A 22,880-nucleotide genomic window follows, 5' to 3' on the forward strand; every position below is an offset into this window, starting at 1 on the left:
ATCATCTTCTCAGCAACAGACAGAGAATCCTAAGCAGAACCCCTCTGACTTAGCAACCATGGTCTCTGATCTAATTAAAATCACTCAAAGTTTTATGAATGAAACAAGGTCCTCCATTAGAAATTTGGAGGCACAAGTGGGACAGCTGAGCAAGAAAGTTACTGAACTCCCTCCAAGTACTCTCCCAAGCAACACAGAAGAAAATCCAAAAGGAGAGTGCAAGGCCATCAATATGGCCGAATTTGGAGAGGATGGAGAGGAAGTGGACGCCACTGAGGAAGGCCTCAATAGGCGTGCACTGACCTCCACTGAGTTCCCTAATGAGGAACCTTGGGAATCTGAGGCTCAAAATGAGACCATAGAGATTCCATTGGACTTACTTCTGCCTTTCATGAGCTCTGATGAGTATTCTTCCTCTGAAGAGGATGAGTATGTCACTGAAGAGCAAATTGCTAAATACCTTGGAGCAATCATGAAGCTAAATGACAAGTTATTTGGAAATGAGACTTGGGAGGATGAACCTCCTTTGCTCACCAAAGAACCGGATGACTTGCCTAGGCAGAAATTACCTCAAAAGAGACAAGACCCTGGGAAGTTTTCCATACCTTGTACCATAGGCACCATGACCTTCAAGAAGGCTCTGTGTGACTTAGGGTCAAGTGTAAACCTCATGCCTCTCTCAGTAATGGAGAAGCTAAGGATCTTTGAGGTACAAGCTGCAAGAATCTCACTAGAGATGGCAGACAACTCAAGAAAACAAGCTTATGGACTTGTAGAGAATGTTTTGGTTAAGATTGAAGACCATTACATCCCTACTGATTTCATAGTCCTAGAGACTGGGAAATGCATGGATGAAACCATCATCCTTGGCAGACCTTTCCTAGCCACAGCAAAGGCTGTGATTGATGTTGATAGAGGTGAATTGATCATTCAAGTGAATGAAGAATCCTTTGTGTTTAAGGCTCAAGGATATCCCTCTGTCACCATAGAGATGAAGCATGAAGAGCTTCTCTCAAATCAGAGTCAAGAAGAGCCCCCACAGTCAAACTCTAAGTTTGGTGTTGGGAGGCCACAACCAAACTCTAAGTTTGGTGTTGAACCCCCACATTCAAACTCTAAGTTTGGTGTTGGGAGGTTCCAACATTGCTCTGAGTATCTGTGAGGCTCCATGAGAGCCCTCTGTCAAGCTACTGACATTAAAGAAGCGCTTGTTGGGAGGCAACCCAATGTTATATTTTATATAGTTTCTTTTGTTATTTTATTATTTTTTGTAGGTTGATGATCATAAGAAGTCACAAAATTAATTGAAAAAGCAAAAACAGAATGAAAAACAGGAAGAAAAACAGCACACCCTGGAGGAAGATGCTGCTGGCGTTCAAACGCCAGTAAGCCTAGCAGTTGGGCGTTTAACGCCCAGTCTGGCACCATTCTGGGCGTTTAACGCCAGAAAGGGGCACCAGACTGGCGTTAAACGCCAGAAAAGGGCAAGAACCTGGCGTTAAACGCCAGGAATGGGCACCAGCCCGGCGTTTAACGCCAGCAATGGCTCAAAACGTGAATTTTGATGCCATTTGGTGCAGGGATGACTTTTCCTTGACACCACAGGATCTGTGGACCCCACAGGACCCCCCACCACTCTCTCTCTTCTTCCCCCATTCACCAATCACCTCAACACCTCTTCCCCAAAAACCCTTCACCTATCAAATCCCATCTTTCTCTTCACCACTCACATCCATCCTTCATAAAACCCCACCAACCTCACCCTTCAAATTCAAACCACTTTCCCTCCCAAACCCACCTATAATGGCCGAACCTCATCTCCCCCTCTTTGGCCGAATACACCACCATCTCCCTCTTCCTCATTTCTTCTTCTTCTACTCTCTTCTTTCTTCTTTTGCTCGAGGACGAGCAAACATTTTAAGTTTGGTGTGGTAAAAGCGTTGCTTTTTCGTTTTTTCATAACCATTATGGCATCCAAGGCCGGAGAAACCTCTAGAAAGAGGAAAGGGAAGGCAAAAGCTTCCACCTCCGAGTCATGGGAGATGGATAGATTCATCTCAAGGGTGCATCAAGACCACTTCTATGAAGTTGTGGCCTTGAAGAAGGTGATCCCCGAGGTCCCCTTTTCACTCAAAAAGGGTGAGTATCCGGAGATCCGCCATGAGATCCGAAGAAGAGGTTGGGAAGTGCTTACCAACCCCATTCAACAAGTCGGAATCTTGATGGTTCAAGAGTTCTATGCCAATGCATGGATCACCAAGAACCATGATCAAAGTATGAACCCGGATCCAAAGAATTATCTCACAATGGTTCGGGGGAAATACTTGGATTTTAGTCCGGAAAGTGTGAGGGTGGCGTTCAACTTGCCTATGATGCAAGGAGATGAACATCCTTACACAAGAAGGGTCAACTTTGATCAAAGGTTGGACCAAGTCCTCACAATCATATGTGAAGAGGGCGCACAATAGAAGAGAGATTCAAGAGGCAAGCCGGTTCAATTGAGAAGGCATGACCTCAAACCCGTGGCTAGAGGATGGTTGGAGTTTATCCAACACTCAATCATTCCCACTAGCAACCGGTCCGAAGTTACTTTAGACCGGGCCATCATGATCCATAGCATCATGATTGGAGAAGAAGTGGAAGTTCATGAGGTCATAGCCCAAGAACTCTACAAGGTGGCGGATAAGTCCTCTACCTTAGCAAGGTTAGCTTTTCCTCACCTCATTTGTCACCTCTGTTATTCAGTTGGAGTTGACATAGAGGGAGACATCACCATTGATGAGGATAAGCCCATTACCAAGAAAAGGATGGAGCACACAAGAGACCCCTCTCATCATGAGATCCCTGAGATGCCTCAAGGGATGCACTTTCCTCCACAAAATTATTGGGAGCAACTGAACACCTCCCTAGGAGAATTGAGTTCCAACATGGGACAACTAAGGGTGGAGCACCAAGAACACTCCATTCTCCTCCATGAAATAAGAGAAGATCAAAGAATCATGAGAGAGGAGCAACAAAGGCAAGGAAGAGACATTGATGAGCTCAAGGACTCCATAGGACCTTCAAGAGGAAGGAAGAGCCGCCATCACTAAGGTGGACCCATTCCTTGATTTTCTTGTTCTTTATTCTTCTGTTTTTTTGCTTATGTTTATCTATGTTTGTGTCTTATGATCATTAGTGTCTTAGTGTTTATGCCTTAAAGTTATGAATGTCCTATGAATCCATCACCTTTCTTCAATGAAAACGTGCTTAATTGAAAAGGAAAAGAATTGCATGAATTTTGAATTTTATAACAGTTTAATTATTTTGATGTGGTGGCAACACTTTTGTTCTCTGAATGTATGCTTGAACAGTGCATATGTCTTTTGAATTTGTGGTTCATGAATGTTGGCTCTTGAAAGAATGATGAAAAAGGAGACATGTTACTGAGGATCTGAAAAATCATAAAAATGATTCTTGAAGCAAGAAAAAGCAGTGAATACAAAAAAAAAAAAGTAAACGAAAAAAAAGGGGAGAAAAGCGAAAAAATTGATGAAAAAAAAGAAAGAAATAAAGTTGTGATCCAAGGCAATAAGAGTGTGCTTAAGAACCCTGGACACCTCTAATTGGGGACTTTAGCAAAGCTGAGCCACAATCTGAAAAGGTTCACCCAATTATGTGTATGTGGCATGTATGTATCCGGTGGTAATACTAGAAGACAGAGTGCTTTGGGCCACAGCCAAGACTCAATAAAGTAGCTGTGTTCAAGAATCATCATACTTAACTAGGAGAATCAATAACACTATCTGGATTCTGAGTTCCTAAAGAAGCCAATCATTCTGAGTTCCAAAGGATAAAGTGAGATGCCAAAACTATTCAGAGGCAAAAAGCTAAAAGCCCCGCTCATCTAATTAATACTGATCTTCATGGATGTTTTTGGAGTTCATTGCATATTCTCTTCTTTTTATCTTATTTGATCTTCAGTTGCTTGAGGACAAGCAACAATTTAAGTTTGGTGTTGTGATGAGCGGATAATTTGTACGCTTTTTGGCATTGTTTTTAGTATGTTTTTAGTATGATCTAGTTAGTTTTTAGTATATTTCTATTAGTTTTTAATTAAAATTCACTTTTCTGGAATTTACTATGAGTTTGTGTGTTTTTCTGTGATTTCAGGTATTTTCTGGCTGAAATTGAGGGATCTGAGCAAAAATCTGATCCAGAGACTCAAAAGGACTGCAGATGCTGTTGGATTCTGACCTCCCTGCACTCGAAGTGGATTTTCTGGAGCTACAGAAGCCCAATTGGCGCGCTCTCAACGGCGTTGGAAAGTAGACATCCTGGGCTTTCCAGCAATATATGATAGTCCATACTTTGCCCAAGATTTGATGGCCCAAACCGGCGTTCAAAGTCACCTCAAGAAATTCCAGCGTTAAACGCCGGAACTGGCACCTAAATGGGAGTTAAACGCCCAAACTGGCATAAAAGCTGGCGTTTAACGCCAAGAGGAGTCTCTACACGAAAAATGCTTCATTGCTCAGCCCAAGCACACACCAAGTGGGCCCGGAAGTGGATTTTTATGTCATTTACTCATCTTTGTACACCTTAGGCTACTAGTTTTCTATAAATAGGACCTTTTACTATTGTATTAAGGAGAATCTTGGTAGCTATCTCTAAGTTTTATGCTATCTTAGATCATTGGGAGGCTGGCCTCACGGCCATGCCTAGACCTTGTTCTTATGTATTTTCAACGGTGGAGTTTCTACACACCATAGATTAAGGTGTGGAGCTCTGCTGTACCTCGAGTATTAATGCAATTACTATTGTTCTTCTATTCAATTCCGCTTGTTCTTGTTCCAAGATATCACCTGTTCTTCAACTTGATGAATGTGATGATCCGTGACACTCATCATCATTCTCACTCATGAGCAAGGTGACTGACAACCATTCTTGTTCTACAAGCAATTGAGGCTTAGTGAATATCTCTTGGATTTCTGATTGCATGATGCATGGTTGATCGCCTGACAACCGAGTGCTCGCCTGACAAACGAGCCAGCCATTCCGTGAGATCAGAGTCTTTGTGGTATAGGCGAGAACTGATGGCGGCATTCAAGAGAATCCGGAAGGTCTAACCTTGTCTGTGGTATTCTGAGTAGGATTCAATGATTGAATGACTGTGACGTGCTTCAAACTCCTGAGGGCGGGGCGTTAGTGACAGACGCAAAAGAATCACTGGATTCTATTCCGGCCTGATTGAGAACCGACAGATGGTTAGCCTATGCTGTGACAGAGCATCAGGGACGTATTTCCAATGAGAGGATGGGAGGTAGCCATTGACAACGGTGAAACCCTACATGAGCTTGCCATGGAAAGGAGTAAGAAGGATTGGATGAAGACAGTAGGAAAGCAGAGAGACGGAAGGGAAGGCATCTTCATACGCTTGTCTGAAGCTCTTACACCAATGATATACATAAGTATCTCTATCTTTATCTTTATGCTTTATTCGTTTATCACTATACCCATTTGAGTCTGCCTGACTGAGATTTACAAGGTGACCATAGCTTGCTTCATACCACCAATCTCCGTGGGATCGACCCTTACTCGCGTAAGGTTTATTACTTGGACGACCCAGTGCACTTGCTGGTTAGTTGTGCGAAGTTGTGTTTATGCCATGGTATTGAGCACCAAGTCTTTGGAGCCATTACTAGGGATTGTTTATGTTTTGAAAAGTATTGATCACAATTTCATGCACCAACAAGCTCTTGAAGATCCATCATGGGTCAAGGCCATGCAAGAGGAGCTTGCTCAATTTGACAAGAATGAGGTTTGGACATTAGTACCTCATCCGGATGGTAAAATGGTAACGGGTACTAAGTGGGTATTTAAAAATAAACTTGGTGAGGATGGACAAGTTGTTCGTAACAAGGCTAGATTAGTGGCCCAAGGTTACGATCAAGAAGAGGGAATTGATTTTGATGAGTCTTTTGCTCCGGTAGCTAGAATGAAAGCAATTAGGTTGCTTCTTGCCTATGCTGCCCATAAAGGTTTCAAAATGTTTCAAATGGATGTCAAATGTGCTTTCCTTAATGGCTTTATTGATAGAGAAGTGTATGTGGCTCAACCCCCCGGTTTTGAACATAAAGATTTCCCAAATCATGTTTTTAAACTCTCAAAGGCTCTTTATGGCCTTAGGCAAGCTCCAAAAGCTTGGTATGAAAGGCTTAGTGCCTTCCTATTAGAAAATCATTTTCAAAGGGGAACCACCGACACTACTTTGTTCATTAAAGTTTCTAATGATGACATCCTTCTTGTTCAAGTTTATGTGGATGATATTGTGTTTGGATCGGCCAATGAGTCCTTGTGTGAAGAGTTTGGAAAACTCATGACTAGTGAGTTTGAAATGAGTTTAATGGGAAAGCTAACTTTCTTTCTTGGCCTCCAAATTAAACAAACTCCTAGTGGTACCTTTATTCACTAAGGCAAGTATGCAAAAGAATTGATAAAGAAATTTGGCTTAGAAATTTCCAAACCAATGGGAACACCAATGCATCCAAACAATAAACTTGAAAAAGATGATAATGGCAAAGATGTGGATGAAACACGGTATAGGGGAATGATTGGTTCGTTAATGTATCTTACCTCTTCTAGACCGGATATAGTTCAAAGTGTGGGTGTATGTTCAAGATTTCAATCACACCCAAAAGAATCCCATCTATTGGCCGTTAAACGCATCATTAGGTATATTAAGGGAACATGTGATTATGGCTTATGGTATCCAAAATCTGATGATTTTTGTGCAGTAGGGTTTTGTGATGCAGATTATGCGAGAGATAGAGTGGATAGAAGGAGCACCTCCGGCATGTGTTGCTTCCTTGGAAGCTCACTCAACATGTGGTCAAGCAAGAAACAAGCCACAGTGGCTCTATCCACAACTGAAGCTGAATATATATCCGCATCTGCTTGTTGTTCACAATTAATTTGGTTAAAAACTCAATTGGAAGATTACAAATTAAAGATCAATAGCATACCCTTATTTTGTGATAACATGAGTGCAATAAACATTTCAAAAAATCCTGTTTTGCACTCAAGAACAAAGCACATTGAAATCAAATATCATTTTATTAGAGAACATGTGCAAAAGGGTACTATTGATATTCAATTTGTAAAATCTGAAGAAAAAATTGCTGATATTTTTACAAAACCCCTATGTGAAGATAGATTCTGTTTGTTAAGGAAAAGCTTGGGAATGTTTGATTTAAGTTCTGTTGAGAATTTGTGAAATTTTGATTCTGTTCGGTTTTGTCTTGTAGGAAAGCAGGAGACAAATTTCAGGATGTGTTGAACGGGCCATGACACAGGGGGAGACTGAACTGAAGTTAATTATTTTGGCCCCACCAAATCTCTTTGACCTCACTCTGACCCTTTCCTCATTTTTTTAAATTATACTTTTGGGAAGTTGTCAAATCAAATCTTTATCCTTCCCCCATCTCTTGATTCTAGAAACTATTTTCACTTGTCTTGAATTAGTATGGACTGCATTGTTTTTTTCTTCATTTTTTGCAGGGTCCCTCCTTGATAAAAAAAAAGGAATGCTGAATTGAAACTGTTATGTTTCAGGCTGAATTGAAACTGTTATGTTTCATTGATTTGTTGTGCTATTTTGCAGACCTGTTTTGCTCTGTTTTATGCTTTGATCTGGCTCTGTTTTGAGCATTTTGTGTTAGTGGATTAATTTCGAGTTGAGCTTTGATTGTCATTTGCTCAAATGCATGTGTGCTGACTGGACCATTGTGTTTTTGGTGAAAAACAAACACTTTGCCTTTTGTATGCTGTTTTCACTTATTTTGCTATGCCCCTTGATGCCAAAAGGGGGAGAAAGTGCTGGAAATTGAAATTAACAAAACAGGGATGAAATTCTTGTTTGGATTCATGACCTCCCTTGAAATTCTTGTTTGGATTCATGACCTCCCTCGTTTTAAGTTTCAATATTTTGTTATATGTTTGATGTTAATAACACATCTGATTGATGCTTGCTGTTTTGAGTTGATGATTGAAGCTTTGAAGTTTGAAATTTAATTTTATCTTGGTAAAATATTTACTGTGTTGAAATAATGCTTGTGATGCATCTGTGATGTATTTGTGGCTACCTGGTTGATAACATTATGCATACTTGTGAGGAAGCAAATGATTTATCTTGATGAATATGTTTGATGCTATTGGAATAGGAATATCTTGATTCATCTTGGAAAACTTGTTTGCTGAATAAGTTATTTTTGGCAGTTCCTTTAGTTTTTTTTAATGGTGAAAGTTGCTGTGTTTGGAATGATCATACCATGATTAAAAATATTTTTTCTACCATAACTATGTTGCTCTGATTTGTTGGAAAATATTTTTAAACAATTTGAACAGTAAGACTTTCTTCAAAGATAATTTTTTGATTGATTATTATTGATTATTTTGTGTATTGAGCAGAAAATCAGTTTATGATATCAAATGAGTTTTGATTATCAATTTAAAACTGCTCATAAATCAAGCATTTAGCATCATGAATAAATATGCTAAATAACATTGTTATTTTGAGGCTTGATTTAAATGTTACAGGTTTATGCTTCCCTTGGTAAAATAAGCATACATTAAGGGGGAGCCATGTGACATTTAGAAAGGGGGAGAAATTCAAATTCAAAGGGAGTATTCCTTACTCAATCTTTAAATTTCTTTCCATTTCAATTTTAATAATGTTTGTCATCAAGGGGGAGATTGATGAGTTTGGAAAACTCTAATTTAAATTGATGATGATCAAACATTATTAACAGTAAAATTATTAATCTATTTTGATTCATATATGTTAATTAATTAATTTTGTTGTGCAGATTTTTGTTGGGCCGAAAATAAAGGAAATCTACAGCAAGCCCAGTTTGATTAAAAATTATTCAGCATTCATACAAATGGTTTTAATCATTGAGGCTGAATTGGTTTGGGCCAGCTTTACTCATTAATGATACAAGCCCAATTAATTTGAATGAATCAAAATTTTATTGGGACAAATTAAGCTTTATTGCTACAAAGCCCAATCTCAATTTTGATGAATGTTTCCAATGCATGATCCGAATCCACTAAGCATAGAAAGCAAAGTTCCATTGCTTCCAACGAAACTCCTTTGCTCATCATGATGGATTTCAAATTTATTAGAGTAAAGTTAATTATTGCATGGGAACTATGAGAGAGAAATTGACAAATTGATTTGATTACAAGCACCAAAGCTACACGCTTGTCAGCAAAGAGAAAGGGAAATTAATTCACTTTTATTCTTTATCTTTTGGTTCATTAACCACTATTCATAATTTCTCTTTCCTCTCTCTCATCCATCTCTTTCTCTTCTTCGGTTATTACACAGGAAACAATGGTGGCCATGGAAGCAAAAATGAGCTACCGAAAGGAAGGAAAAGCAAGCCTAAAGTCCATCACAATGATGGCAAGAAATCATACTAAAATAAAAATGAGCTGTGGCTGAGATTTTCACCAAATGTGGTTAGATTTGGTGAGGTAATCTCGAGCTCTTCATGCTCAAAAAGGAAGATGAAGATTCGGCCAGAAAGGGAGATTCTTGAAGCATGGCTTGTCTTTGATTCTGCTCAACCACCACAGGAAGTAGCTAGAGTGGCGAAGTGATGGTTGAGGCAGAGATTGAAGCAGATGAAGTTATCATCATCATGAAGCATCAAGGGCCAGAAATCTATCTTGGAGAGCAAGCCAATGATGGAGAGCTCGGATTGATGAAGAGTGATGATCAAGAAAGGACTAGAGGTAATTGCATGTTGGATTTTGCATGGTTATCTCTTCTCTCTCTATGTGGCCGAACCGGTTCAGTGTTGAAGGAGGAAGAAGTTGGTTCGGTTTTTGGCTTCAATAGTGGAAGCTTCCATCTTCTATAATAAGAGAGAACAGCCATTGTTTGAAGCAAGGAGAAAATTTGAGAGTGCAAGGCACAGAGTTCTCAGAGCTACCTGAGCTAACAGTTTTCTCTTCTCCTTCAATGTATTCTGTTTTGTAATTTTCTGTTTAATTTTGTCATGTCTTGAGTCTCATGGAAAAAAGACAACAAGTGAGGTTTGTATGAAAAAGCCATAGAGCGGAAAAAGGCAGAGAGTGCAAAATTAAAAGAAAAAGCCATAGATGTCTTAGAGTTCCTTTGTTCATCTATGTTGTGTTTCTTGATTCTGTGGGAATCCCCTTGTAAGTTGGGTTAGCACTTTACAAGTTGTAATCAGATTGATTATAGTGAAATTCCATCATGTTTGTGATGGAAACTGGATGTAGGCTGCACTGCACTTAGCAGCTGAATCAGGATATATCTGGTGTAATCTTCTTCTCCTTTCTACTCCATTTCTGTTTCTACTACACAGGAGCAAAATCTAAAATTATCTCGTGCCAAGTGACGAGACAAAAAGAAAAGTCTCGTGGCTAAGGACGAGACAAAAAGAAAAGTCTCGTGGCTAAGGACAAGATAAAAGAAAAAGTCTCGTGTGCAGTGATGAGATAAAAAGATTAAAAGTTTTCAGAATTGGTCCAACAAGTCAGCAAGTGCAATCAAGCAAAAAGGGGGCTAAGATTCAACATCCCCCCTTCTCTTAGCCACTGAAACCATCAGAGCAGATTGGGCATCATTGAACGAAGTGACAACGTCTGTATTATGTGTAATAATGATATTGAAAATGTACAACATTTGTTTGTTACGTGTGAGTATGCTTGGCAGATATATTGTGCTTGGATTACTTATGTGGGTTGTGCATGGAGCATCCCAGGAATCATAAAAGAGCACTTTGAGAGCTGGAGGACAATGCCTTTGAAGAAAGAAGTACAAAAACCTTGGTTAGTGGGCTTTTTCTCAGTAATATAGAATATCTGACTGTATAAAAATGAGTTCATTTTTCAAAATAGAAAAACATATGCGGTGGATTGTGTTGCTAAATCATTTTATTGCTCTAAAGATTGGTGTAAAAGTGACCCTTGTTATTGATGATTATGCCAAAAATAACATAGATATTACTTATTCATGTTATATCACTTGTATGCTCCATTTAATATGTTGAACTTCTTCCCATTTAAAAAAAAAAAAAAGAACAAAACCCTCTCTCTAACTTGATATAAATGTTTTAAAGGATATTGATCATTAGGCCTAATTAACAAGTCAAAACTTATGCATATACGTATAATGTCACATATTAATTACAAGCTAAGGCGAATTCTATGTCATCTAATATTTGTTGTCTAATTTTTTTAATAAATTGTAAATATTTAAAATTTTTTAATTTGTATACTTCTAAATTAAAAAATAATTATTTAATATTTTTTAACGATTAGAAATAACTTTTAGGGACCTAGCAAATACCTAATTACAATTCATCAAATTAATTACAGTGTATTTGTTGGTTGCTGCATAGACTCTGCTTTTCATCTATATCTAAGTCAGCTCTAATAGCTAGTTCTATACATTCACATGCAACTTCTAGGAGGATATAAATTGAGTAAAGTATTGTTTTTGTCCCCAACATTTGGGGTAAGTCTTATTTGTGTCTCTAACGTTTAAATCGTCCTATTTGTATCTCTAACGTTTATAAATGTGATTTAATGTTATCCTACTATCAATTATACTAACAAATCAGATTATATTTTTCAATTATTCTCACTTGGATGCATTCATTCTCAATTAGGTCTCATTTGAATGTGTTCGATTTTAATATTATACCCACTATTTGTGTTTAGATTCAATTATGTCCCTAGAAAAGTAAATTATGTAAATGTTGTAGGAATTAGTTTCAACTTTTGATGAGCTATTTTTCGGAGTGGATCATTGATTCTATCCCAGACATTTGTATTCTAACTTCAAGAAGAGATTTTTAAAACTCAAACTAAAGCGTTCATGATGTGTAATTGACGGCAAGATAACATTGAATCACTTTTACAAACGTTAGGAATACAAATAAGACGATTTAAACGTTAGGGATACAAATAAAATTTACCCCAAACGTTGGGGACAAAAACGATACTTTACTCACATAAATTTTATCATCTAACTCATTCCCAATTATGCATTTATCAGTGGCATAATGAAAATCACTAGGACCGGACCAGTGAACAAGTAATTGCTAAATAATATTCCTCATCAATTATCATCAATAATGCCATCATCATGAGAATAAGAATTTAGTATTTATTTGATATATTACTCTTTACCTCATTTTCGAAGTATATTTTATATTTTAAGTTGTATTATATACTAATAAATAATTTTAATAAAAAAATGTTTGAAAACCAAACTTAAAGAACCAAAACCAATTAAAATTTTTTATTTTTAACTTTATTTAATAAGATAAACAAAGTTTAATTATTATCCATTCACGTGTCTCATCTTTTTTTTTTTAATTACTGAAATATTTATTGTATATAAAAATATTGATTATATATATATATATTAAGAAAAAGTATATTGAACCAATCTCAAATCAATTAAAAATGGAACAACTTAATTAATTATTTAATTATTCTTCGCATACAAGCGATTAAAGCTTATAAACCTTACAAGTTCAATTAAAACTAACTCAAAACGCGCTTCGAATCATTCTTCTTCCTCTTCGTCTTCTCCTTCTTCTTTTCTTTCGTTTTTTGCCTTCTCTTTTTCCTTCTTCTTCTTCTTGCTGCACGTTCTTCTTCCTCTTACTCTTCTTCTTCTTTTCTTTCGTTTCTGCATGTTCTTCTTCCTCGTCTTTCTCTTCTTCTTCTTCTTTATTTACGTTCTTTTCTCTCTGTTTTCTCGTTTTTTTTTCGATTTTTCATGGTGAAATCGTTTTTGAAGAAGAAGAAGCAGCAGAAGATGAGGAAGAGAAAGAGAAAGAGAAAAAGTTCTGAATTATGCATAAGATGTACTTTAACGAATTTTGGGTGTATTTCTTAAATCTTTTGGGTGTAGTTTTGTAATCTTTTTAGTGTATTTCTGTAATCCTTTGGGTGTATTCCTATAATCGTTTTGGGTGAATTCTTGTAACCGTTTGGGTGTATTTCTGTAATCATTTGGGTGTATTTCTGTAATTGTTTGGGTGTATTTTTGAAGTTTCATTATTTTCAAAAGGATTATAGAAATACACCCAAAAGATTTAAGAAATACACCCAAAATTCGTTGCATAATTCAGAACTCTTTCTCTTTCTCCTCATCTTCTGCTGCTTCTTCTTCTTCAAAACGATTTCAAAACTTAATTTCAGAAACCATGAAAATCGAAAAAAAAAATGAAGAGGAAGAGGAAGAGGAAGAGGAAGAAGAAGAAGAAGAAGAAGAACCGTTCTGAATGTAGCGCTTTGTAAACAGGAAAATCGGAAAAAAAACGAAGAAGAAGAAGAAGAAGAAGAAGAGGAAGAGGAAGAGGAAGAGGAAGAGGAAGAAGAAGAAGAACCGTTTTGAGTGTAGCGCTTTGAAAACAGGAAACGGTTGAATAACGCATTAAAATGCCCGTATGTATAGCAACTTGTAAGTCAAAAAGACTTGTATGTGTAGCACTCCTCTTAATTATTAAATGTTTTACCACATTTAAATTAGAAAGAGATACGTTTAGCATAATTGCAATGTGAATCACGAAAACTGATTCAATTAGCTTATGTCTCTTCCACCCTCATTCTCTCTCCAAATGCCTAAAACATGATAAATCAGAAAACAAAGTTAGAACCATCCAATTTACAAAGAAAAGAAACATCCTGATTCCTAACATAAACACCATCCACGTAGAGATTTTGGATTCATCCAGAAACATTTGGGCATTTGACTGATTTTTTGCTGAAACTATCTTGATTCCCTAGCATTATTGATATATTAAATAGTATATAACATTGATTGTGATTAACTAGAAAGGACGATGGCCTTGAAGGTTTCCTTTAGGATTATAAAGACAAATAGTAACGGTGCATTTGGCAACGACGCCTGGTGTATCTGGGCATTTAGCATTAGCGCATCCAACATGAGTGGTTTCTCTCCAAACAACTTGAGTGTATTCTTCACACTTACCACCAATACACGAGTTGGATTTATGGTCGTAGTACTTTTTCTGTGCCACCCACCACGCTACCGCTTTTGCTGCTGTAACATGTTCAGCAGATGCATACTTCCACATAAGATTCTCACCGTAGATAGAGGACTTGGATGGCGGTGGTTTTCCCCAACAGATTTCGAGGTATTCATTCACCAACTCTTGAGCTTTCTTTCTTAGTTTCACATCCCACTTCAGCGGAGGAACCCCAACCATTGCTCGTTCAGTGTTGTGGCCTCTCAAATACTCTTCTAGAGACTCTGCCTCATTAGCTACCATACCTACTATGCACAATGGTAATAATATGCTTGCAAAACTTATTATTACCATCTTCATAATTCTCATTTTATGGTTCTCTGCTAATTCTCATTTTAGTGGAGAAGTGTTTTGGGTTGGATTATTATAATCTCTCTCTCTCTCTGCCTTTTGATGTACTTGAATACATGTATTGATTTAATTACTAAATGATCAAGAAAGAAATATAAAATATTAATTATCAATTAGAGCATCAGTATAACGATTATATAATTGATGAATGATGATTCTTGATTCTGATCTTTCATAATAACTTGGGGTCAAATTAAAAAAGTTTGTAAATGCCTTAATCAAATAATGATGCAGGAACAAGTAGAAATAGTAGATTAAGTATATTAATTAGTTAATATTAATAAGGAGATACAAATTTTATATTGTTTAGGATATATAGTAAATTTTATATTATGTATTAATTCTACATTACGTAAATTATAAAGATTTTTTTTCACTAATATAAATAACTCATGTACTCTTTGATTTTAAAGTGAAGGTAAATTGAATATGATATAAATTTTGTATTTATTTTATTTTAGACTCTCTTAAAAATAAAAAGTCAATTTTATATCTTTAACTTGGCAAACTAAAGTGAATTTCCATAATGAAATTATTAACATCACTAAGATGGATAAATCTAAAATATGTTGCAATAATAGAGGTGTTAATCTCGTCAAAATTAGTCATTCAAACAGCATTTTAAAATTAATAATAATATAAACACAATTTCTCTACAAAAATAACTATTTGTATTGCTAAAATTATATCATATATATGTGTTGTTTAACATGATATAAATGTTTGATTTAAAACCCCCCTCTCTCTAACTTGATATAAATGTTTTAAGAGATATTGATCATTAGGCCTAATTAACAAGTCAAAACTTATGCATATATGTATAATGTCACATATTAATTACAAGGCCAATTCTATGGCATCTAATATTTGTTGTCTATTTTTTTAGTAAATTTTAAATATTTAAACTTTTTTAATTTGTATACTTTTAAATTAAAAAATAATTATTTAATCTTTTTTAACAATTAAAAAAAAATTTAAGGACCATAGCAAATTCCTAATTACAATTCATCAAATTAATTAGTCTATTTGTTGGTTGCTGCATAAACTCTGCCTTTCATCTATCTAAGTCAGCTCTAATAGCTAGTTTTATACATTCACATGATAGCATAACACATTCACATGCAACTTCTAGGAGGTCATTGATTTTATCATCAACTCATTCTCAATTATGCATTTATCAGTGGCATAATGAAAATCACTAGGATCGAACCAGCGAACAAGTTATTGTTAAATAATAGTTCCTCAATTAACATCAATAATGCCATCATCTTGAGAATAAGAATTTAGTATTTATTTGATATATTATTCTTTACCTCATTTTCGAGGTATATTTTATATTTTAACTTGTATTATATATTAATAAATAATTTTAATAAAAAAAGTTTGAGAACCAAATTTAAGAAATAAAAATCAGCTAAAATTTTTTATTTTTAATTTTATTTAATAAGATGAGAAAAGTTTAATTATCATCCTTTCATGCGCCTCATTTTTGTTGTACTGAAATATTTATTGTGTATAAAAATATTGGTTACATATATTAAATAATATATTATAAACATATACGTTTATCAAATTACAGTCTTATTAAATAAATACACATAATTTATATTTATAGTATTTAATTTACATTATAATAATAAAAGTATATTTTTTATTTATTATATAATATCTATATATCCATACACAACATAATTTTTATAATTAATATTATTCAATTTTAAATTATATTTTATTACATATTTTAAATTATTTCACATGTGCACTAATAAATTATAATTTAAATTATTTTAATATTTTTTTAAAGACATCATACATGTAAATCAACGTATAATTTTTTAAATTACTGTCTTTGATAATTTGAAAATTTGTTTCATATTTTTCAAAGTGAAATAATTTATTCTAATTCACATATATTTTCAAATTTTACTATAATTGAGTTTGAAAAAAGAATATTAAATATTTAAATTAATTTATTCAATTGACAAATTTACTCATAATATCCATAAGTTTATACACATAACATTCATAGTTAGATAAGGTATACATAACATCTAGAATTTTACTTTAATAACATTCATAATTTCATACATATAATATTTATAATTAACAAATTTTTACATTTAATAATACCAAATTTTAAATTATGTGTCTTATTATATATTTCAAATTATCTCACATGTATACTAAAGAATTATAATTTTAATATTTTTTATTTATTATTTATATATGCTTATTTATTGATTTTAATATAAGAAATTAATAATTATTTTTAAAATTTTATTTTTTAACTTTTTTTATATTTCTATATTTTATTTTTTATTTTATAATAGTCTATATATAAATATAAATTGTATAATAAAAATTGTTAAATTCTCTAATTTAACATCTATACTTTTATATATATATATATATATATATATATATATATATATATATATAATATTTATAATTTTATACACATAATATTCATAATCAATAAATTGATGTTACTTTATTATTATTTATTATTTTATTTTGCAGGTCATAAACTAATAATTTTAGATATTTTTAGTTTTCAATAAATAGCTAGAGATTTATCAAATTTAAGATATTTTTATTTATAAAATATGTTGAGGTGATTTGAAAATTTTTTAAACTAAAAATATAAAAATTTAAAATTTTTATTTGAAAGAAAAAATTATAAAATTATAAATGTATAGTAATAATGAAAAAAAATTTAAAATTTATTTCACATTAAATTTGAAATGAATTTTTAGTATAATTAAATAATAAAAAAATAATTATAAAAAAATTAATTATACTAATTAAATTAAAAGAATGATTCATATTCTTTTATGAACACAAATATTATTAATTATGTATATTTATATATTATTTATAATATTTTGACTACGTAAAATTACTCAATTTTAATAGTCAATTTTAATGTACACTTAATAAAAGTAGTTTAATTAACTAGTAAGGACGTTCACCATCGTTTCCTGGAGGACTATAAAGACAAACAACAAGAGTGCATCTCATTTGGCATTTATCGCATTTAACTCTACCACACCCAACATGAGTAGTGTCTCTCCAAACAACCTGAATGTAGCATTCACAATCACCACCAATGCACGAATTGGATTTATGGTCGTAGTACTTCTTCTCGGCAACCCACCCCTCCACCGCTTTTGCCCCCGTAAAGTGATCGGATGCCATATGCCACGCAACATTCTGGCCGGAGTAAGGGTTTCGGGTTGGCAGAAATTTCCCCTTGAGACAATGTTCGGTGAGTTTATTCAAATACTTTTGAGCTTTTCTTGCTAATTTCACATCCCACTTCAGCGGAGGAACTCCAACGCTTGTTCGTGCATCATTATGGACTTTCAAATACTCGTCTGGAGACTCTTGTACCCCAGCTACTATGCACAATGGCAATAATATGCTTACAAAGCTTATTCTTATTATTACCATCTTTATCTTAGAGAAGTGTTTAGGCTTTGGATATGTATCATCTATTTATATTATGCATAGTTGCCTTTTCGTGTACTTGAATACATATATTGAAATTTATTAGATGATCCACAAAGAAATATAATAAATTATTAATTATCAATTATTAGAACAGCTTAATGATCAAGTATCGATGATCCTTGGCTCTGATCTTTTATAATAACTACTAGACTGTGTAGGTGGATTTTATTTTATACTTTTATTTTAGAGAAAATGATAAATAGATCATTGACCTTTTAATTAGTAGACATTTAAGTTTTTAAAGATTTGAAAATGCATTTAGGTCTCTGACCTTTTTAAAATTTAGACATATTGATCATTTATGTTCATTTGGGTCTGTCAGACTCAACAAAAAAATAAACATGACTCCTATTGTCACTACTAAAAAACTAGTTATTACAGACGGATATTTTCGACAGATTTTATCCCATAGAAATACAGATGAAATTTGTGAGATATTTTTTGTCAAAAAAAAAATGAATTAGCATAAATTATAAATGGAAAAGAGAATCCATCTATAATGGTTACCGACGAAAAACCCGTCTATAATTAAATAAATAAAAATGCTGCGTTTTATTAAATTATTACAAACAGAAAATCTGTCTGTAATTTAAAATATTCTGTCGAAAACGTTGATATTCTGCGTTTATAATTGTTGTGGTCAAGTTTGTGCCCCAGCTCCATTCATTCACAGCACACAAATCAAACGAGCTAAACCTAGCATTCTCCTCTCCGTCGACGAGCTTCTTCTTCTCCTTTTCTCACCCACAGCGCCACTGCCGGCCACCCTAACCGCCACAACTACCTTCTCCTTCTTCTCCTCTTTTTTAAACATTGAACAAGTAGAACACAACCCCTGTCTCTCTCGTTCTTTCTCGTTTGCAGAACAAAGCAAGCTCAAGCTCCACCACCGCCGCGCCTCTCTCTCTCCTTTTATCCCCCTTAGTTTTGGCTCGCATATCTTCTCAGCGTCGTAGTCATCATCTTCTCCAGTCAATGCCATGGCTACCTTCGCGCCAGCCCTAGCTCTGTGGTGACCAAAATCAATTCTACCGTCAGCCGTGGTTCCATCTCTCTCTTTTCCCCTTATTTAAACCGTAAAGACTTGGACATCCTTCTTTCCCTGTTTTGATTGTCTCTGCTCTTAGTCCTGCTCTTGTTCATGTATTATATTTCACATTATATTCCTAAGGTACAAGTAGTTATAGATTCTTAAAAACAAATACATGGAAATACAATGTTTTTCCTTCCTAGAAGCCAGAAAAGTCTGCAACTTCATAGCAGATTAAAAAAAAAAAAGAAATTAAAATACAACTCTATATTATTTTAATTTCTTAATTTTTATTCTCTACTTCTCAGAATTGTGAATAGTCAAAATCATTCCTTCTAGAAACTTAAACTAAGGAAAAAATTGTGGGTTACCGAATGTGAAGTTGTTATGACCGTCCAAATCAAATTGGTCAAAGGGAAAGTCTAATCCAACGGTTGGTGAGTTTGAATTTGAAGCAGAGATCAGATCATTGATCTGATTCCCAGAAGACATTGAGAATTGGCTTATCCCAGAAGTAGCAGGGGACATATAAGAGGGAAAATTTTTATCACCAAGCATAGGTTGTGGTGGTGGTGTTTGTGATGAGAAAACATGGTTTAAATTACTAGGCTAGTTGAAGGAAGAACAGTTATTGAGATTCTCTGTTTGGACCCTCAACGTAACCCTGCCCTGAGGTTCAAGAGTAATTCATTCATCATAGGTGGTTGTTGGTCAAGGCTTTGCAGAACATTATTATTAGTGTTCCTTGGACTAGTTGTGGGTGCAGGACGTAAAGTTGGTTTGTAACAGACTTTGCTCCTAGGTTGTTAAACTCCATATAATCCACCCCATTTCCTTCCACGTTCTTTCATTGTTTCAAGTTCAATCTTCTTCACAAATTTCTCAGTTAATAAGGTTAGAATGAGTACAGCCAGATTTATCAAGTGTGTCACTGTTGGAGATGGTGCAGTTGGAAAGACATGCATGCTTATATCCTATACTAGCAATACCTTTCCCACCATGAGTTTTTAATTATCATCTTAAATTTTCTAGTTATGCATTAGAAATGGAAGAATGTGAATCATGGTTATGCTAATATTGTTTTTCTTCCTTTTGCTGATTATTTCATAGGATTATGTTCCAACAGTGTTTGACAACTTCAGTGCTAATGAGGTGGTGGATGGTAGTACCGTCAATGTTGGTTTATGGGATACTGCAGGTTTGAACATATATATGCAATACATTTAAATTTTGGAGAGCTTAATTTTTTTGAGACTAAACCTTCGATCTTAGTTATTATTTGGAAGAAAAAGACATATTAGTCTACTTTGTATTATTATACCAAATAATTAGTTTGTCAAATATGTTCAGTTGGAATTGAGTTTAATAAATAATATAATAAATTGACAAATAAACGGACACATTATTTTTAAATTAGTCCCTATGATTAGGGGAGAAAGTCTAAATTTAAACTAATTTATCCATATTTGTTATCTTATTAAAAAACTTAATTAATATTTTTTTTAGAGACTAATTTTTCCGAAATATAAATTATTAAGAATTTATTTGTCGCTTTACTCTAAATACTAAATACTAAAGTTACATTTAATTTTGCTTGTTTTGCATGGTTTCAAAGTTGGATTAGAACTTTAGTTGATATTACTGTACCCCATAGGAATTTGAGTTTAGCTTGTTGATATTAGTTTACTCAATTCTTTTTACTATAGAATAGTGTTTCTTCTCTGAGACTGGTATTCTCTTCCCTAGAAACTTCTTTTGGAACAAGGGAGTTTTGGCACCAACCTTTTCTGAATTATGTGCAGGACTTATTTTTACTCCATCAAGCAATCAATCCAAAAAATTTTTCCAGTCAAAACTTGCTCAGAAATAGGGTACATTACACTCAACCTCATGATTATATACTAAAAATAAAAACTCAACCATTCATTACTCTTTTTCTTTGTTATTCTTCTTGTAAACTTTTGCATACTAGCTTTACAACAATTTGCTGAGAGGAAGGACAATGAAAAGATGGCTGAAGGATCAAAAGGAGAGAAAAAAACAGAAAATTAGGACTCATAATGCTTAGTTGCATGCTGCAATATCCGTGGCAGACGTAGCTGCTGCAGTATCTGTGGCAGGCATAACTGCTGCCGTTGCGGCCATTGCAGCTTCAATGGCATCATCACAAGAAGTGCGAGGAAATATATGCTAGTTGGTAACATGCCAAAATTCTCTCGATCCCTTTCATTGCTAGACTAGCTATCAAATTCATGCTTATTTTTTTTTCGTCGATTTGTTAAATTTACATGTTTATGTTGTTGACTTTGGACTTGCAAAAAGATATAAGGACCTTAGCACAAATAAATATATTCCTTACAGGTATATTTTTTTTTCAGTATTCGTTTTTTATCATGTCTTGTTGTGTCATGTTTTTCCATATCTATTGTTGCCTAATTTTATTCTTTCCCCCCAACTTTGATGAACTCATCCAGAGAGAATAAAAACTTAACAGGAACTGCACGCTATGCAAGTTGTAATACTCACATAGGAATTGGTAAGTAGAAAGAAATTTTCCTTCTTTATATTATACAGATCGCAATTTACGAATTCAGAAAAGCTCTGCATACAAGCGCTAACCACTTGTATGCTTTACAAGTTACTTAAAACCCTAAAACCTAAAACGCGCTCCAATGGTTACGTCATATACACGCGCTATATATAACTACCAAATTTAAAAGATTTGTTTCCTTTCTTCGTTCTTCTTCTCCTTCTTCTTCTTCTGGTTCTTCTTCTTCTCGTTCTTCTCTCCTTATTTCTAGATTTGTTTCGTTCTTCGTTCTTCTCCTCGTTCTTCTCTCTTTTAACTCCAGCTTCGTTTTCTATCAATTTTTGTTTACTGAAATCAAAGTTTGGATTCGTTTTGAAGATAATGGTTGATTCAACGTCAGATTCTCAACTGAATCAGGGTGAAGTGGATTATGAATTTGAATCTAACGAAGTTTCTGAGGTTTGATTTACATACGTTTACTCTGAATTTTGCTGTAGTAATTTATATAGCATTGTGTAGCTGAATAATTCGTGAACATTGACTGTGAGACTAATGCGTCAACATAAATCTGTGGATTGAATGTAATGTATTAGTTTTGATTGATTATCTGGAATTTATAGCAGACGCTCGGGTGTAGATCAGAGCTTTCTTTGGGTGTATTTGTTTCGGTAGTATGGGTGTATTTACATTTATGGCTTTTTCTGTTATTTTTAGCTGTTGTTGTCATTTGGGTGTATTATATCAGACATGATTGGGTGTGTTTTTTATTTTTTGTGACGGTGTATTCTGCAACATGTGTGTTTACAACTTATGGCTTTTATTTTCATTTTAGTTGAGTTGGTGCCGTTCAGGTGTATTATATTTGCAATAATTGGGTGTATTTATAGTTTTTGACATGGTGTATTCTGCAGCCTCTCTCTGTTGTTGATGACCAGTTTATTCCGAAGGTTGGAATGACCTTTACCACCCTTGAAGATGCTGAAAAATTTTACAGGAATTACGCCAAGGTTGCAGGTTTTTCTACAAGAGTTCGGAGCACAAATAGGAAGGAAAACGAGATTAAGAATCAATTGATTACATGTAGCAGAGAGGGAAAATGGAAATCTAAAATATCTCCGACCGAGAAGACGAATCCGACAGCCAATTTAAACTGTCCTGCAAGAATTTATATACACACATTGAAGGATATCGGTGCTTGGATCATTTCAAAGGTTGTGCTGGATCATTCACACCCCTGCTGTCCAAGTAAAGCAGAGATGCTCAAACAGCACAGGGAACTAAGCATGTCCATTCGTCGTACAATAGAGAATAACGAGGAGGCCGGTATCAGACCAAGTAAAACCTACCAATCATTTGTTGCGGCTGCCGGTGG

The 22,880-nt window shown here is 34.4% G+C and overlaps 2 protein-coding genes across 2 annotated transcripts; both read right to left on the bottom strand.

The window, feature by feature from the left end:
- Positions 1-13,582: 13,582 nt before the first annotated feature.
- Positions 13,583-14,427, bottom strand: LOC130958165 (pathogenesis-related protein 1B-like). Its single transcript, XM_057885114.1, has one exon. The coding sequence runs from the start codon at positions 14,391-14,393 to the stop codon at positions 13,866-13,868; it is 528 nt and encodes a 175-aa protein (XP_057741097.1). The 5' UTR covers positions 14,394-14,427; the 3' UTR covers positions 13,583-13,865.
- Positions 14,428-17,337: 2,910 nt separating this feature from the next.
- On the bottom strand, positions 17,338-17,890 carry LOC130954106 (pathogenesis-related protein 1-like). The gene has a single exon (XM_057880846.1). It carries the CDS (start codon positions 17,886-17,888, stop codon positions 17,391-17,393), a length of 498 nt encoding a protein of 165 aa, XP_057736829.1. The 5' UTR covers positions 17,889-17,890; the 3' UTR covers positions 17,338-17,390.
- Between the last annotated feature and the right edge of the window lie 4,990 nt (positions 17,891-22,880).

Source organism: Arachis stenosperma, chromosome 10 (genome assembly GCF_014773155.1).
Source record: "Arachis stenosperma cultivar V10309 chromosome 10, arast.V10309.gnm1.PFL2, whole genome shotgun sequence".
In the NCBI taxonomy this organism is placed as follows: domain Eukaryota; kingdom Viridiplantae; phylum Streptophyta; class Magnoliopsida; order Fabales; family Fabaceae; genus Arachis; species Arachis stenosperma.